Source organism: Chionomys nivalis, chromosome 19, assembly GCF_950005125.1.
Source record: "Chionomys nivalis chromosome 19, mChiNiv1.1, whole genome shotgun sequence".
NCBI lineage: Eukaryota > Metazoa > Chordata > Mammalia > Rodentia > Cricetidae > Chionomys > Chionomys nivalis.
Window position 1 is genome coordinate 19,146,411 of NC_080104.1, and position 18,467 is coordinate 19,164,877.

An 18,467-nucleotide genomic window follows, 5' to 3' on the forward strand; every position below is an offset into this window, starting at 1 on the left:
TAGCTGCCAAAAGACTGAATGCTATGAACTTTCTTCTCTAAGCCTAACCAGAACCACTGCAGGAGACTCGGTGAAGATGGCAACTTTCCTCCGGAGAGTAGAGGTACCCTCAGGGCCTATGCTCCCATCACTGTTAGTGGAGTTTTATCCAAAATTTCCCTTCATCCCCATGATGGCAATGCTTTGTCTGCACAGTTATTTAGCATGTGCCCTCACTGTCTCCTTTTAAAAGCTAAATCCCAAATTAAGGCTGAGATAGATCCAAGCAGTGAAAATGGCACATTAGCTAAGGGTGTTCTTGGACTTTCTGTCCCCAGTAGAAGTCATTTTTTTATTAAAAGAAGTAAAAAAAAGAAGTTCAGCATTTCTTAATGCTAAAAATAGAGTACAGAATGAAAAAGATAGAGAAGCAATAGGAAACGCCTCTAAGACCTTTAGTGGTGAAGAAAAAAATTAGACACACCATATAGACAGCATGCAGTTGGGTAAATAATGAGGAAATGGTTCTTCTGATTTATAAATCGTCACTATGATTGCTGGATTTGTTGGGTGACAGCAGCTGTCTAGAGTGCCCCACGAACTCTGGTCTTCTCCCCAGCACAGATGATTTCGTAGTAATGTTTTATACTATATGCAAACATATATCCTGGCAGGAGTTTTCCCTCCCTCCTCTTCTCCCCACCACCCCACCATCCTTTGTTCCCACCCTGCAATTCACTCCTCCTCTGTTTCTGTTTAGGAGGTGACAGGTCTCCCATGAGTATCAACAAAACATGCACACTAAGGTCCAGTAAGACTAAGCACCTCCCCATGTATTAATGGTGTAGGAGTTCCTTTTGTTTATGTGTTGCTTTCATTTCTTTATGAATAAAGAAACTGCCTTGGCCTGGTTGATAGGGCAGAACTTAGGTAGGCGGCAAAGACAGAACTGAATATGGGGAGGAAGAAAGGCAGAGTGGAGGAGAGCTGCTGTGGAGCCGCTACAGATGGATGGTAGGAATTTTACCTGGTAAGCCACTGCCATGTGGCAATGCACAGATTAATAGAAATAGGTTAAATTAAGATGCAAGAATTAGCCAATAAGAAACTAGAGCTAGAGGGCCAAGCAGTGATTTAATTAATACAGTTTCTGTGTGGCTATTTCAGGGCTAAGCTAGCTGGGCAGCCAGGATAAACAAGCAGCCCCTCCTTGCAACATATTAAGGCTTGGCAAGGTGACCCAATATGAGGAGTATGGTCCCAAAAGCCATCAAAAGAGTAGGAGACTGTTGTCTGAGCTTTCTCTCCTGCCTGGATCCTGAAGTCATTAGGTCCCAAAAAAATCACACAGAGGTCTACATTAGTTATAAACTGATTGGCCCATTAGCTCAGGCTTCTTATTAACTCTTATCACTTATATTAATGCATTAGTTGGGTACCTTGTGCCCTCATTTTTGTTGAATTCTAGGAAGTCTTTAACTTCTTTCTTTATTTCTTCCTTGACCCAGTGTTAACTCCATAGAGAGTTGTTAAGTTTCTATGAGTTTGTCAGCTTTCTGTTGTTTCTGTGGTTGAAATCCAGCTTTAATCCATGGTGGCCTGATATGACATAAGTAGTTATTTCAGTTTTTTGTATCTCTTGAGACTTATTTTGTGACTGAGTATAAGATCAGTTTTGAAGAAGTTTCCATGTGGTATTGAGAAGAAGGCATATTCTTTTGTGTTTGAGTAAAATGTTCTGTAGATGTCTGTTAAGTCTACTTGAGTCATATGTCTGTTCTGCTATTTCTCTGCTCGATTTCTGTCTGGATGACCTGCCCATTGCTGAGAGTCAGGTGTTAAATTTTCCCACTATTATTGTGTGGGGATCTATGTGTAATTTAAGCTTTAGTAATGTCTCACAAATGTGGGTACCCTTACAATTGGAACATAAATGTTCAGAAATGAAACATCATCTTTGGAGATTTTTCCTGATGAATATGAAATGTCCTTCTCCATCTCTTTTGATAAATTTTGGTTGGAAGTATATTTTGTTACCTATTAGGATAGCTACACCAGCTTGCTTCTTAGGTCCATTTGATTAGAAAATCTTTCTCCAATCTCTTACCCTGAGGTAATGTCTATCTTTGATGTTAAGGTGTGTTTCTTACATACAGCAGAAGAATGGGTCCTGCTTTCATACTCGTTGTGTTAGCCTGTGTCTTGTCTTTTTGTTGGTGAATTGAGTTCATTGACATTGAGGCATATTAATGACCATTGATCGCTGATTTCTGTTATCCTGTTGGTTGTGGTGGTAGTGTGTGTGTGTTTGTGTCTATGTGTGTCTGTGTGTGTATCTGTGTATCTGTGTGTCTCTGTGTTTGTATGTTTCCCTTCTTTGGATTTTGCTCATGAGAGATTACCTATTGCCTGTGTTTTTGTGGGTGTAGTTAACTTCCTTCTAGTACCTTCTGTAAGACTAAGTTTGTGGATAGATTTTTTAAAAAAAAAAATTTGACTTTGTCATTAAATACTTTGTTTTTGCCATCTATGGTGATTGACAGACAGTTTGTTGGGTATATAGTCTGGGCTAGCATCCATAGTCCCTTACAGCCTGCAAGGTATCAGTCCAGGTCCTTCTGGATTTCAGAGTCACCACTAAAAAGTCAGGTGTGATTCTAATAGGCCTGCTTTTAATGTTACTTGGCCTTTTCCCTCTGCCACTTTTAATATTCTTTTTTTGTTCTATATGTTTAGTGTTTTGATTATTATATGACAAAAGGATTTTCTTTTCTAATCCAATCTATTTGGTGCTCTGTAAGCTTCTTGTACCTTCATAAGCATGTCTTTTTTCAGGTTGGGAAATTTTTCTTCTATTATTTTATTTAAAATGTTCTGGTTTTTTGAGCAGTGTTTCTTCTTCTTCTATTCCTGTTATTCTTATGTCTGGTCTTTTCACTGTGTCAGAGATTTGCTGGATGTTTTGTGTTACAATTTTTTTAGAATTAACATTTTCTTTGACTGTTGAATCTATTTCTTCTGTTATGTCTTCAATGCCTGAGATTCTTTTTTCCATCTCTGGGATTCTGCTGGTGATGCTTGCATCTGTAGTTCCTGTTCACTTACCCAGATTTTCCATTTTCCAGAATTCCCCTCACTTGTTTTATTGATTGCTTTTATTTCCATTTTCAGATATTGAGCAGTTTCTTTAATTTATTTGCTTGTTTTTCTCTTGGTTTTCTTTTTAAATTTATTTATTATTTTATTGATTTTATTGAGCTATACATTTTTCCCTGCTCCCCTCCTTGCCTCTCCTCTACCCTTCAACCTTCTCCCATGGTCCCCATGCTCTGCTTTGGCTTTTTTTTTGTTGTTGTTGTTGTTGTTGTTGTTGTTGTTAGGAATTTATTGATTTCTTCCAGTTTTTTTGTTTGTCTTTCCCTCAATTTCTTTAAGTGAGTTCTTCATTTCTTTCAGGACCTATATCATCTTTATAAATTCACTTTTAAGAATATTTTCTTTATTTTTTGTTTTATACAGGGTTTTTGTGTGTAACAGCTCTGGCTATCCTGGAACTTCTCTCTCGACCATGCTGGCATCAAACTCACAGAGATCTACCTGCCCTTGCCTCCCAAGTACTAGAATTATTGGCACATATCACCACTATGGTTGTTTTCTTGTGCTTCAGCTGTGTTGAATTGTTCAGGTCTTGCTGTTGTGGATGGCGGGGTTCTGGTGATGCCATAGTGTCTTTTCTGTTATTGATTGTGTTCTTACACTGGCGTTTAGACATTTGGATTTGAGATGATTGGTGTTGATTCCTGCATTCATCTTTGTTGTATGTGTGTTTTGTTCCATGATTTCTCTTTCCTCTCTGGTCTTCTGGCCTCTGGTTCAGCCAAAGTCTTCTTCCAAAGTTGTAGATCAGGAGATGAAATTCAGGGGAAGGGTGTAGTCTATGGTCCCTAGATCTGATCTAGCCTCTGGGATTCCCTAGGACCAGCCTGGCCTCCAGTATAGGTGCTGGGACTGGGCACCCTAGATCCAGCCTGTACTCCTTAAAGCTGAAGTCTGCTTCTGTAGTTGACCTGGATATGGAGCCCAGTGGTGAGGGTGCAGTTTGGAGTTGTTGCACAGGCTTAAAGGAGTTTAGAGGGCAGTGGGCAGTGTCTTCCCTAAGTCCCTAGCACCACTCTAGCCTCCAATAAAGCTGCTGGGCTGTGGGCCCTAGTGTGGAACCCAGAGGAAGGGGGGCAGTCTGCAACAATTTACACTTCTAAAATAGTCATTAAAGAAAGACATGTTCACATTTAATCACTCCCAATAAACATTACAAGCTACACAGTTTTTAGTACCTGAGCCCATGGTTCCTTCCCTCTTTGGTACCTGAGCCCACACTTCCCTCTCATCCCACTAACAGGACTTCTGAATGCATGCATGGGCAATAACTAAAAGGAGGAGTTAATGAATTTTAGTGTTTATGTATCCTTTTAGAAAGAAATTACTTTAACCTAAGAGAGGATGGGTGAAAGGAAGGGTAAGAATCAGAAAAGAAAACCCTTGAATGCAGTTACAGTGCCGTTCACATGCCCAGTTGTTACTTGTCAGAAAAAAACAAAATCTGGTGATTACAAAACACTCATAAAGTAAAAGCTGAAATCTGGTGCACCAGGGACCATAAACTGCATAGAGAAAAATGGCAGTTCTGCTCCGGGTCCTTGCAATTTACTGCTGCAGAGGAAGCAACCCATCTGCACACGGGTAGCCAGGTGAACACAGGAACAAACCTAAGCTTACCTGTCAATGTAGTCCGCATCAGGATCAAAGGTTTCCAATTTGTCAGCAATGATCCAGCCATACACGTGTATTACTTGTCCTGTTTTTAAAAACAGTTCAAAATGCAACGAGCTTAGTGCAAACTCCAAATGAGGGACATAAGTTCTACTTACTTTTGTTTTGTTACATACATATACCCAACAAGGCACAGGTGTAGAAAATTAGCAGGTTTAATAAATTATGTAAATGTAAAATGAGTGTTAGAATCCGGTGATCAAAGTTACACACCAGGAAGGCTAAAATAATGTAATACCTAAAGCATTGATTGCACGGAAGTTGAGAGTAGACTAGTACCTACCTATTCTTGGGAAGAATAGGCTGGGACGAATCAGTGAGAGGGAGGGATAAGTCAAGGTTAATAAATGGCAGCTAAGTTCCAGTGAAAGGGGAAATAAGTCCTGGTATTCTACTGCACAATTTGGTGACTTTACATAATATCGGTGTGCTACGTTTGAAAATCTAGAAGGATCTTGAGTATCTTCAAAATTATATTTGAGGAGACAGATATGCATATTTTGATATGAATGTATACATCATATGCACACATTAAACAGCAAATGATATCCTCTGTGTGTGTGTGCGTATTTTATGTGCAATATCTCTCAACACTCATAAAAGCAGCTTCTTTTTATCATAGATGGTGATTAACACAAAGACTCACAATTGGTCAATTTACAAAGCGTAAGAGTTGTGGAGTGTTTAGCTGTATCTGGGAATATCCATATCACACACGCCCAAGTACTCAAGGATCATTGTGAAAGTGGGGTAAAAAGATTATAGGAGTTAGAGGCAGGGATGGTGACTAAGAAACAGTGTTTTTCAGACACAATGGGTCAGTTGCCGGAACAAACAAACTCACAGCACTTGAGGAAACAGCATTCACAAAACATGTGCAAGCTAAGAGCAGACAACATGCTAGCCTGGAATAAAGGAGGTTAGCATGAAACTCTAACCCTAGATACAGAGCTACTGGCAACAGGAAGCTGCTGAGAGAGGGGTCATAATTTTCTTTAAGAATGTGGCTTCTGGTAAGTCAACCATGCTCCAGTGGAAGGCCATACCCCCAAGAGTATGGGGGCATAAATTGTATTTGGTATTTGTTTGTTATAAGGAAAATAAAACAAAACACAAAGTTGCATGTGTAGGGAAGGGGAAGTGAATCTGGACAGAGTGGGAAGAGAAGATAAATGTGATAAAATATATTGTGTGAAATTCTCAAAGAACTAATAAAAATGAGAACACAAAATGAAAAGCTAAATGAAGAGGCTGTATCACACAATCTCTGATTAGTCTTCAAGGATCCTAATTATCTTCCATATCTCAAGGTACAAAAGACAAAAGACCCCTCATGAGCCAAAAAGACAGGAGCTAAAGAAAAACACAAAACAGCAAGAGAATTAGGGCTACAGTCTGGATAATGGACAGATATTGTTCACTCAGCAAATATGCTGTTCAAAGACAGAGTGAGTCATGGACTGTCAAGTTCCTATAACACCAGTTACTCAAGATATACAGGCAGTAATATTATCATAAACTAGCTTCACAGATGAGAGAGGCAGTGTTCGTTCAGTAAAACCTCAAGACTCTGCAAAGGATATACTTGGGGTCACTGTGTCCAGAAACCTCTGAGTTTCTTCATGAGTACTTACAGCTGCTGAACCTCACCATCTGTGGATTCTCTGCATGCTGTTGTGTGTGTGTCATTGGTGAGGGGGACTTTCATCTGTGGTCATTGCATGGCTAGCACCGAATCTTTCAGGTGGATGAAGAGAAAGTGTGAGTCCTTAGTAACTGAGACAAAGGTCAGAGTTTTCAGAAATCTGCTGCTGCTAAATGGGCAGAATAGTTCTACTTAATGTGGATGAAGCTGCCCGATTGGCTTCCTAGTTCTCTGGGAAGAGGTCAAGCTTTGTTATGTTCCACTTGAAAACAAATAGCAGGTTACAGAAATTAGAAAATCCCGTAGGGTCTTTGTCCCTAAACACAGAAGCCCAACAGAGGCTGACAAATGGGCAAAGCAGAGCCCAGTTCCAGGGGATTGCGCGCCACAGTAAAGGACTGTTAAGCACATACAAAAATCCAACAACCCGTAAAACGCCATCTCGTATGTAGCTACCTCCTCCTGCATGTCCCTGGCTGCTACTCTGGCAAGCATCCCAAAGGAAATGAGAGTAATTGTCTAGAAAGTGATTGCAGAGATGCAACCAGATTGTGCCTTGAGGGACCACTCTGACAAGGCTGGCCACCAATCGTGCCCCCAGAAGGTGAAAGAGACTCCACCTTGGCAAGACAAAGAGGTTTGACAGATCTGGAGAGCAGCTGACATCCCACCTCAGGTTGTCAATGGCTCCTTATTCATCCCTCATCAGAATAAGATTTCTGTCACCTTATCTGGAGCCTTCTACAGACAAACACCAAAAACCCAAATAATCGTATAACTGTCACAGTTTGCATTCTTTTTCATGAGACGTGATCATGTCTTGGTTAATGAGACGAATACAATGGAATATATCTGTGAAAGTCTCATATCAGTAAGATAATGCCAAATTCTTGCTCTTTAGAATATGATTTAAATACACACATACATAAATTTTGCGTAAACACTGTAACATGCAAACACTGTCTGTAACACAGATATTCATTCTTATTATCTTAACCAGTCAATGACTTAAAAACAATTAGATCAAATTATGCAGTCTGACATAATCATACCTAAAAACCTAGCAACATGGCCTTGTAAGATGGTTCAGTGGGTTTTAAAAGACACTTCCCATTGAACACGGTGACCTGAGTTTCATCTCCTACACGGTAGTAGGAGAGAACCAACTCCTGAAAGTTGTCCTCTGACCTCCGCGCACACACTGTGATACCTGTGCACAGGTACACGGTACGCACACACACTAAAGATATGGAAATAAGTAAATGTAATGATTTTTTTTAATTAGCAATGTTGTTCCCAGATTACCTTACTGAAAATACAGAACAAATGAAAAATCTGATATATACATACACATAGGAATTTGCCCATAAAAAATAGTAAGGTACGTTTTTAAAAGCTGTGTTTACTATTTAGTTTTAAAGAAAACTTACAAAGTTACTGGGTCTATGTCTCTGAGCATCTGCTTCTTCTTTGTAAATCCCCTACCCTTGCAAAACCTCCTTCTTGTCCACCCTCCTGGCTCTAATATGCCTGTGTTTCGTCCTTTCCAAGTCTTTTAACTAAGATCAAGTAGATATGTCTGTGTTTCTCTAACTCACGAACAAATCTTCCAGGTAAACATCAAGGCTAATAGCATTTTGAGTTGTATCCAGTACCAGTGGACACACGTCAAAATAGTAACATACACGGACTTTATCTCACTTCAAACCTCGGCTGCACCACTTATTTCTGATAGGACTTTAGAGTAGCAGTTCTCAACCTGTGGGTCTCAACACCTTTGGGTGGGGAGTCACATATCAGATATCCTGCATATCAGATATTTATATTATGATTCATAACAGAACCATTATTTTGAAGAAACCATTTAATCCTCAGATACCTCATTTCTTTCTCCTCGAAATGAGAAATAGTTCCCGTAGCATCATGTTTTGTGATAATAATACATATGGAGAGTTAAAAACGTAAGTTGGTACACAGTAAGGGTTCAGTGAGGACTTCTGATATGAATGGACTATTTCATGTGGGAATAAAGTGACTGGTGGTGATTTCTAGCTTCTGCAGGCTCTTGTGTTCAATACTTTGGATTTTGTCAGACTGTCTCTTTTTTTCTTTTTTTATCATGTGTTTTGGAATTTTTTGTTATCAGTAAAGTCAAAGAACAAAAGTGCCTAAAGGGAAAAAACAAACTAATTTAAGAAGAAAACAGAAGCTGAAACTTATTTTCAAAACTTATTTTCAAAATAAGAAGCTAATGGACTATAGAGACCGCACACTGCTACAAGTGTTTCCAAGGTTGGCAAAGAGATTCACCATTATGCATGGTTAGCAGAAGAGGTCTTACCTGGAACTCCACTTGGCGGGTTGACGTGATACACAACAGGTGTCTGTGCCTTGGAAAACTGAAAGTATTATCACAAGTGAACATTTTATTAGAATCCACTTGACCATAAAAGCCACAAACTGGTCCTCAGAAAGCAGGAGTGGAAAACAGGATGCGTTGCCCTGATCACGTCACACCTGCTTCTTGTTATCCTCACGCTAGTCCCAGGAAGCAGGAATGACAGGCATCAGTATGTTCTGCAGATGAGTTCAGGGAATCTGTTCGAGGCCATGCATCTCTCTACCCTATACCATACAATTAAAATCTTGCAAGCTTCTTTCTATCTACTTACCTACTACACTCAAGGACGTATTTTCCCAAAAAGAAAGGTGGACAAGGTACCATCCAAAATGTCACTCTTTTAATTCCATTACTATAATCTAATATCTTTGAGACTTAAAGACTCATATTTACCTAGAAAAGAATTAATTTTAAGCTGGAAGGGGGTAGTTTAAATTATTGTCAGCCAGCTATATATATATAAAATAGGAAGTTGGATATACGTGAGCAAAGTTAGAAAAACAAAAGGCATCTGTTTGTGGGAAAATATTCAAGAAATAGGAAGGAACACTGCCCTTCAAGAAGGAGGTCATGGCTCTGTCACGGCTCAGTGAATAAGACATTTGTCATGTAGGCATGAGGACCTGAGTTTGAATCCCCACTCCCCACAGAAAGTCAGAAGCATCTGTTATCCTGGTGCTCCTATGGTGATTTGGGAAGTGGAGACAGATTCTCTGAAGGTTCGTGCAAAAGCAACAGAGAGTCTGACTGAAACAAGGTAGAAGCAAAAGACAGACAGAAACCCAAGATTCTCCTTTGAACTGCATATGTTTACCAAGCCCATGTGTGAACACACACATGCACACACACAGGAGAGAAATAACATTTATGAAAGAAGTGGGAACATGCTGAAGCCTAGTCATGGAAACCCAAAACCAACTTACAATGTCTCTTTCTTAAAACATTGCGCTTGCTTTCCTTTGCCTAGCCTGAAATGTAGGAGACGTGTGTACTCCTGTCAATCCATCTAAGAGCCCATTCACGGTTGACTGGTGTACTGCTGAGAAGGAAAGGGAGCGTGAGAATTCCAGAAGTCTAGCTCACCTACAGACACCTAGGTTAGGCTAAGAGTAGAGCCTTGCTGCGTCCCAGGCTATGTGAGGAAATGGAGACACATACAGAACAGGCTGGACTGATCAGACCAAGATTTGACCTATGAGTTAATGTTTCACCCAGGAAAGAGACTTAATCGCCATACTAGACAGCTAGGCTGCTTCTTTTCTAAACACCTACCATGATTCCCACTTACAAAACAAACTACAACAAACTGTTTTGCTTGGGCTGCATCCAGCTTCCTGGGAGTCCAAATTCCCAGGGAGACGATTACCAGACAACAACTGTGGTTAATCAACGGCCCTAATCAGGCATCTGGAATGAAAAGGCTTTTCAACCAAGCCGATGGTGCCCTGTTGAGTGTGGAGTGTAAGTATTGATCTACACAGCGGCACAGCTTGCCACCAAGGCCATTTTCCCCATTCTCTATGGGAAAGGGTTAGAAACTAGTTCACAGAAAACACGCACAGTCAGGGGGTCCAGAGAAGGCTACTGTGACTTCACAGATTAAGAACTTGCTGTGATCTCAACAGAGGATAAAAATTAATGCAGTTCCACATGATGCCAAACCAACCCAATTGATGCTCTCTACCTTTCTTCTCCCACGGGGAGGCCCTTCCTTCCGAAGTGACTTCCATTGGAATTTGAAAGAAGTTGTTATTGCCCTTCCTTGCACTCATTAAAAACTGAGGCAGATGGAGCAGACCTCTTCAAAGCAAATACTGACACACACCTTTAGGTTTCCAACTTGAAATAGGAGATGTGCTGTGACATCTGCCATCCTTCAAGAAGTTAGTAGGGATATATAGACTCACTCATTGCTTCCTTCCCACTCCTCAGAGAGTCCTGGGGTGTATTTAGGGTTAAACCACAATGCAATTTTTAACTTGCAATTCTCTCTGTATTCATAAAACATAAAATAGTACCGTTTCTCAGAGAAAGAGAATTCTGGTCACCCACTAGGCTGGAGACAAAACAGTGAGAAATTAATGAGCTTCGAAAACAGGCTGCCTACATGCTGATCCCTGAACCCAGTGAGGTCAGCAACAGCAAGATGGGAAGGTAGGTGGGCCAGAGAGGGGTGGCAAAACCAGCGGATTGGGAGGATAAAGTCGCAGCCGCCAGCTGCCTGATAAACCTTCTGTGAGTCCTTCAGACTTGTCAGTGCCCACAGCAGGCTCTTTGGAGTGGGCTGGCAAGATGGAATTAATTTTTAATACCCATGGTTCCCTTAGTCCCAGTCCCAAAGCAGAAAGGCACACCGCATTTTAGTTCACTCAAGCACCTCTCATTAACTGCATCCCCTGTTGATAGTTCATCAACTCAGCAAGTTAGCTGAGCCACTGCTCGACCCGTTTTCTTTAATGCACAGTTTCGGGAAGTGTGTTTGTACCACCCCTGTCCTTACTGATCTTTATAATAAGTAGGAAAACTACTTCCTGAGGCAAAGGGAGCCTGGAGTTTCGGGAGTGCTCAGACACTTCTCTCTGATGGTCCCTGAGCCCGGGAGAGGTGGGGATGCGGTTCTTAAGGAGAAAGAATAATAGAACTTTGTTTCTTCTTTTCGCTACATACTTACAGAGACAAATTCTTTAGAAAGTAATATCCCCTTGGGTTGAGGATCACATTGTTAACTGTGATTGGGCAACAAATTCCAAATTTCAAAAAGTTAGTGCTGATCTGATAGTAGAGTTGAGTTTGGTCTTGACTGTAAAGCAGCATGACCTAATGACTCAGTTCTGTTTCCTTTAGTTCTTAAACAGAGCTCTTGAGCACCACTGGGAGCATCGCTGGAGTACCACTTTTCACGAGTGCCTGCTGCAAGGGTTGCTCTCTTGCAGCACATTTTCCTACAAGATTTTAGGCTGATCAAACATAAATGTAAGCCTAGTCTACATATGAAGGGTCTAAATTAAATAATATCAGATGCTGGACCAAAGGAAAGTGCCCTCAGGTCTGCCATCTTGCCTTCTTGATCTGTCTGACTGTGAAGGAGAGTTCCAGCAGCAAAGGAGCTTTCAGACTAGTGTCCGGAAGAACAGCAAAATGTGACCTGTAGCAGAGGGCAGGGAGATTGGGTCCCTCAAAGGACCTGGGACCCCTGAGTTCCTTCAGTATTCTAACACTCAAAAATGAGCTGAAAACATGGCACTTATCCACAAAGGCATTGTCTGTGGTTCGTGTATGAGCTTCAGGTTCGATGTGGATTCTCAGTCACATGAGAGTTCGAATCCTGGTTCTGCCACTTACTGCCAGGGTGATGTAGCAAGCATAATAGATGGTTCCATAATCAGTTCAGGAGCCTTGTACTACACAATATACAGAAGGCACTCACTAGAGCTTGACATACAAGTAGTCAGTATTTATCCTTCACAGTGTGAGAGAAACCCTAACATTCTCTCTATATTTCTTCTTCCCTATTAAAGCAGACATGCTGCTGATTTATAACTTGTTATCAATAACATATCTTCTATCTGAGCAACCAAACACACATCCCTTTCTCCTCAGAACTCACTTTGAAAGTACAGCCATCCAGTGATCCCGAACATGGGCCACCTAACACTCGCTCCCCAGATCGTATCTCCAGAGAGTACTGTCCTGCATGGACTTCAGAGAGCAGAGATCTGGGGACAGAAAACAGAAATCTTTATTAATTAAAAAAAAAACACAAAAGAGTTCCCACCTGACTGCTTCCCACTTCTCCCCTGTATTTGTAAGATGAGCTATATTTCACTTTTCACCACCTAGACCTCCTACTCACTAGAGCTCTACTTGGGCCAAGTCCTCACCAAGAGAAACTGTACTTCTTGTTGTTGTTATTGTTGTTGATGATGATGATGACGATGATGAAAGTCCTTTAAACTTAAGAGCTTAATAGCTCACAATAATGGGCTCATAGAACTTTAAGAGCTCAAGACAAGCACTTCAAAATAGCAATTATGAGTATGTTCTAGGATCTTAAAGAGGCTATGAATATATCTTAATGAAGTCTATGAAAACACAAAGAGAGAGTAGAATGAAGTAATGAAAATAGTTTAAGACATGAAAGTAGGAGTAGCGTCACTAAAGAAAACCCAAACTGAAATAAAACTGGAAATGAGAAAGGTAGGAAGTCAAACAAAAACTTCAGAGATAAACCTCATCAACAGAGTTCAAGACATGGAAGAAAGAACCTCAGGCATTGAAGACAAGGTAGAAGAAATGAATACCTCAGTCAAACAAAATGTTACATCTAAAAAAAGGCACAAAACATCCAAGAAATCTAGAACACCATTGAAAGACTAAATCTATAAATAATAGAAATAGAAGACATCAAAGTAACACAGGTCTAAGACCCAGAAATATTGTAAACAAAATCATTGAAGAAAAGTTCACCAAACTAAAGAAAGAGGTGCCTATCAAGGTACAGGAAGCAAGCAGAACACCAAGTAGACTGGACCAGAAAAGAAATTCCTCACTACATAGAATAATAAAAACTTTATACATACAAAACAGAGAAAAGATATTAGAAGCTGCAATGGAAAAAGACCAAGTCACATAGATATCAAGACAGAACCATTAGAAAAATACTTTGTGATGTACGTGGGAGGCCTACCCCTTTCTGAACAGAAACAGTGGAGGAGTGGATGGATGGACAGCCGACTTTTCAATGGAGACTTTAAAAGTCAGAAGGGCCTGGATAGATATTCAGTAAACTCTTAGAGATTTAGAGATGACAGATACCAACCCAGACTACTATACCCAGCAAAACTATCAATCACAATAGACAGAGGGAAAAAACACTCAACACTAAAACAAAATTTTCAGTCCAGTCCTACAGAAGTCACTAGAAGGAAAATACCAGTCTGAAGAGGTTAACTACACCAAAGAAAACAAATGAAATAAGTAATCCCAGGACAGTGAATCAAAAGATTGGCAGAAATGCACAATATATCAACATAGAAATCAATAACCACTGCCCATCATTAATTACCAATATTAATGGTCTCAACTCCCAAATAAAAAAGATGCAGGCTAATAGATTAGATTAGAAAACAGAAGCTATTTTTCTGCTGCATCCAAGAAATATGCTTTACCATAAAGATAGACATCATCTCAGGGTAAAATGATGGAAAAAAAAATATTCTAAGCAAATGAACTCAAGAAGCAAGTTGATATAGCCATTTTAATATTTGATAAAGTAGATGTCAAATCCACAATAGTTAGAATAGACAGGGAAGGATACTACCTGCTCAGTCGTCAGAGAAAAAATTCACCAAGAGGATATTGCAACTCTAAGTATTTATGCACCAAGCACAATGGCACCTAAGTTCATAAAAGAAACCCCACTGCAGCTGAAATAGCATGTTGATCCTCACACAGTGACAGGGGGTGACTTGACTTTCACTCTCACCAAGAGACACGTCAACTGAACTACACGGAAAAATGCTCGAGTTAAATAGCATCATAAATCAAAGGTATCTAGCAGATATTTCAGAACACTTCAAGGAAATACAAAAGAATATACTTTCCTCTCAGCAGCTCATAGGGATTTCTCCCATATTGACCACATACTTGCATATGTAGGTCATGCTGAGGTCTTTAGAAAGACTGCTAGAGCCAGAGGGTCAGGGAGTCTACTGTGAGATTGTGCTTCAAAGGTCAGAGGTTACACCCAGAAAGTCTCACCAACATGACTGCCCAAATGTGAGCTGAACAAGGACAGCTGTCCTGCCAAAGTGAATGGGGAAAAGCCCACGAGGCCTCAACCCTGCATGAAGAGCTACAGGCACCTGCTAAGAGCAGGAGAGATGATCCTCCCCAGGCAAGAGCACATCGATTGGTTGTCTAGTGGCAAATGGTCAGCTCTGAAAATGCACATACACATAACACTATAGACTGAGCAGGTAATATCTAGGGATTGATATGGGTATACATATAAATATATGCATATAACAATAATTAATGGTGATGGGGGTCACAAATTTGAAAGATAGCAAGGTGGGGTAATGGAGGAGGGTCATCTTTCTATCTGTTGCTTTCATTGGTTAATTAATAAAGAAACTACTTGGTCTCTGATAGGGTAGAATTTAGATAGGCGGAGTAAACAGAACAGAATGCAGGGAGAAAGAAGCCGAGTCAGGCAGTCGCCATAATTCTCCCACTCCAGACAGACGTAGGTTAAGATCTTTCCTGATAAGCCATCTCATGGTGTTACATAAAATATTAGAAATGGGTTAATCTAGATGTGAGAGCTAGCCAGTAAGAGGCTAGAGCTAATGGGCCAAGCAGTGTTTAAAAGAATACAGTTTCCGTGTAATTATTCTGGGTAAAGCTTGCCGGGTGGCGGGACGCAGCCCGCTGCTTCACACAACAGAGCGCCGTTCCTATTACTACAGTGGGGTATGTGGAGGATTTGGAGGGAGGAAAGGGAAGGGAAAAATGATGTGATTATATTATAATCTCAAAAATAAAATGAAACAGTCAAGAATAAAGATTTACAAAAGAAAGGAACATTGAAGAGTGCTTGTTTTTATGTGATGATAGTGTTAATTTTCATTTTCTTTCATTTGTCCTTTCTGCCATAGACAGAACTCTGCTTCTGTTGTCTACTCCAAGAGAGATTAAAGGAAAAGAATTTTGAAAGCATGTAAGTATATTCATGTAGAGTGTTTTAAAGCCATGCCTGATCATTGGAGGCACTGTAGGAGTCATGTCTCCCAAAGCTGCTGAGAAAAGGGAAGCCCACTCATCCTGCCAGGCGTTGTGTTCCAGGCTTGTGTACCTGGTCTGGCAAGTCACCACAGGCAAATCCAAGAAAACAGGATAGACATCGCAGGGGATCCTCGGCAAGGCAGGAACTGCCAAGTTCACCAGGTCTATCTCCAGCTGGGAGCCATTGTTGGGGTAAAGAACACTATTCTCGGAATCTAAACACAACAAGACATCTGGCTGAGGAGACATACAAGGCAATGCAAACATTGGCCACAGGAGGGCAATGTAAGACATTGTGTTGGCCTGAGGATACCATCAATACTCATTTCCAAAGGCAGTTAATGTTGCTTTACAAAAGTTCTCTTACTTATGAACCTATAATTTTCTTTCTCCCTTCACATCTTCCTACCCTCTAGGAAACAGTTTTCCAACCTTCCAGGCTGCTTTGTGCCATGGGTATGGTTTAGGGGCTCCTAACATGAAATCCTGTATAAGGGCAACAGCCAAGATAGTACTTAGCTTCCCTGCCAAAACAGCTCACCATCATCCCAAGCACCCCACCACGAGGACACTGATTCAACAGTGACCTCTGCTATGACACTGGCCAGTTAGCATCTGCAAAGACGGAGTTGGGACAATTAGTTCATCCTGCTCAGACCCTTTTGTAGAACTGTTCTTAGACCAGGAGGCAAGGATTCACACTCTTTGAACTTTGGATCTATAATTCCAGCACTCACATTTAGAGAAGCCCAAACCTACCATTCAAAACAACTGTGATCCATGTTCCCCCTGCAAGGCTACCTTCCGCAGGTTCAATCTGGACACTCAGGTAAGGGTCTGTCAAGAAAAGAAAATACTGGTTTTGAAGGTTGTGTATGATTCACTAGCACCCCAAATATCTTAAAGTAGACTTTAGCATGTATGTATCAGTCAAGGGTTGGATGAAGAATCAATCCCCATTACCAGAGTTTCTGGTTCAGGATGTGCACTTATATTCAGGCATTGATGGTCCAGGAAACATCCCTTTAGAGTCCTACTTTAAGGAAAATTTATTGCTCTGATTTGAGAAGTCCAGAACCCCAGCGTTCATTGAGACAATTCTGAATTTCTGCTTCCCTTAGAAACAGTCTCAGAGACATGCTTGGTTCTTCTATGAACTCCCTCCACCTCTCTCCTCTATTCCACTCTGTGCAGACGGTCATATTTACATATAAAGTTCACTACTTTTATTCCTACTTCCTTGCAAGAGGAAAACCTTCTTGGAGATGTGCCTGCTTCCTTTCTCCTTTCTTGCCACCCTGTCCTCTGGTTTTGTTTGTTTGTTTGTTTGTTTGTTTGTTTGTTTGTTTTTGGAGCCTGATGAACCACATAGTTAGAATTATTCCCCGAATTGCCAAGACTTCCATAACTTTTCCTTGAATGATCATTGAGGGACTAGAGTAAAAGCATGGTAGAACTTCCTTTAAAATAAAAACGGAAAAGAGTATGGGCTTGAAATACTAGACTAAACTGGGCTTACTAACATCTTTGAGGATATTCATAGACCTGTCATGGTCAAGGTAAAGCCACTTCAAGGAGGCTAGCAAAAATCGCTGGGTATCTCCAGATGATAATAGGCAAACAAAGTGTGTGTTATCTCTAAAAAATGGCTTCATTTCAAGTATAAACAAGACTTTGCCTATGAACTAGCCCAGGCAGTCATTTGGTAGCTCACTACACACCTAAGAATGGTAGTAACCCACTTACATCAACATATTGTCATGACAACCCAACCAGATCACACCATCCTTAGACCCCCAAAGAAGATTAGATAATTTTGTCCAAAGAAGACAAAAAATATAATAAGATACAGAGGATTACCAAACTCACTGAGAAGTTGAAGGCATGATTAGGAAAAATAAAAGGAGATTTTAATACAAGCAGCCATTAATCACTAAGACACAATTCCTTAGGGAATACATAACAATAAAATCTAATAAAAATTATATCTACTAGTTCAAAAATAGATTATAGAAGAAGTCATGTTATCGTTAAAATATGTGAATTGTAACAGCCACCCCTACTGGCCACTAAAAGCTGAAATATATACTCATAACAATTTAACAAATAACCCCAGATACTCATCACAGGAAAAAAGTATTATTTCAGATCCCGAAGCAAATACTTCAATTCTTCCTTCTCAAATGACGTTTTAACTCACATTTTAAGTGGGCAAGTAAAAATTGTATCAACGTACAGGATACAAGCCAGGCTATTATACTTGCTACATTAATACTTTCCTATTAATAGAGCTCTCAAGGCTACCTAGTGGTCTGATGTTCACACGCTTTCTACTTACCTGCTAGAAGCAGAACTTCCGTACTCAGGAGAGTGATCAGCCAGGCAGGCATGATGTCCAGCTAGCTAGCCCTCTTGAGATGGCTCCGATATTAAAAGCATTTTTCGCGTTGATTGATGGAACGTGACTTTTGTGCCTTATTAAGCATAAAGAAAAAAAACAATAATAATGCCTATATACCATCAATGAGCTATATTGAAACAGAAGACTAAGAGATGGGACAGCTGTAGTGCCAGCCCAACAAGTGCAGCTCTCACTCGTCCAAGAAATTTCTTTTCACCGCAGATGGAGACCATTACAGAAAGTCACAGAGCAGTCAAAGTGAAGCAAACTACTGACTGTGGGGTGCACAGCTCACACTGATGCATCTACAACACAACCATTCCACCTAACCTCTGAGAACAGGGAGGAAGAGTGGAAAGAAAGATTGTAAGAACCAGAGGACCAGGAAGTCTGCTCCAAGTAGCATCTGGTAAATATGACAGGGA

At 40.5% G+C, this 18,467-nt stretch overlaps 1 protein-coding gene across 1 annotated transcript in view; it reads right to left on the reverse strand.

Annotated features, from left to right (window-relative positions):
• Window positions 1-18,031, reverse strand: part of Pkhd1 (PKHD1 ciliary IPT domain containing fibrocystin/polyductin) — a 428,039-nt gene extending 410,008 nt beyond the window's left edge. The window contains exons 1-6 of the mRNA XM_057751507.1: window positions 17,980-18,031; window positions 16,401-16,478; window positions 15,712-15,856; window positions 12,463-12,571; window positions 8,796-8,853; window positions 4,756-4,834 (exon numbers count right to left, since the gene is read on the reverse strand). Of these exons, the coding sequence (XP_057607490.1) occupies window positions 4,756-4,834; window positions 8,796-8,853; window positions 12,463-12,571; window positions 15,712-15,856; window positions 16,401-16,478; window positions 17,980-18,031 (521 nt within the window). The remainder of the gene's footprint in view (window positions 1-4,755; window positions 4,835-8,795; window positions 8,854-12,462; window positions 12,572-15,711; window positions 15,857-16,400; window positions 16,479-17,979) is intronic.
• Window positions 18,032-18,467: the final 436 nt, after the last annotated feature.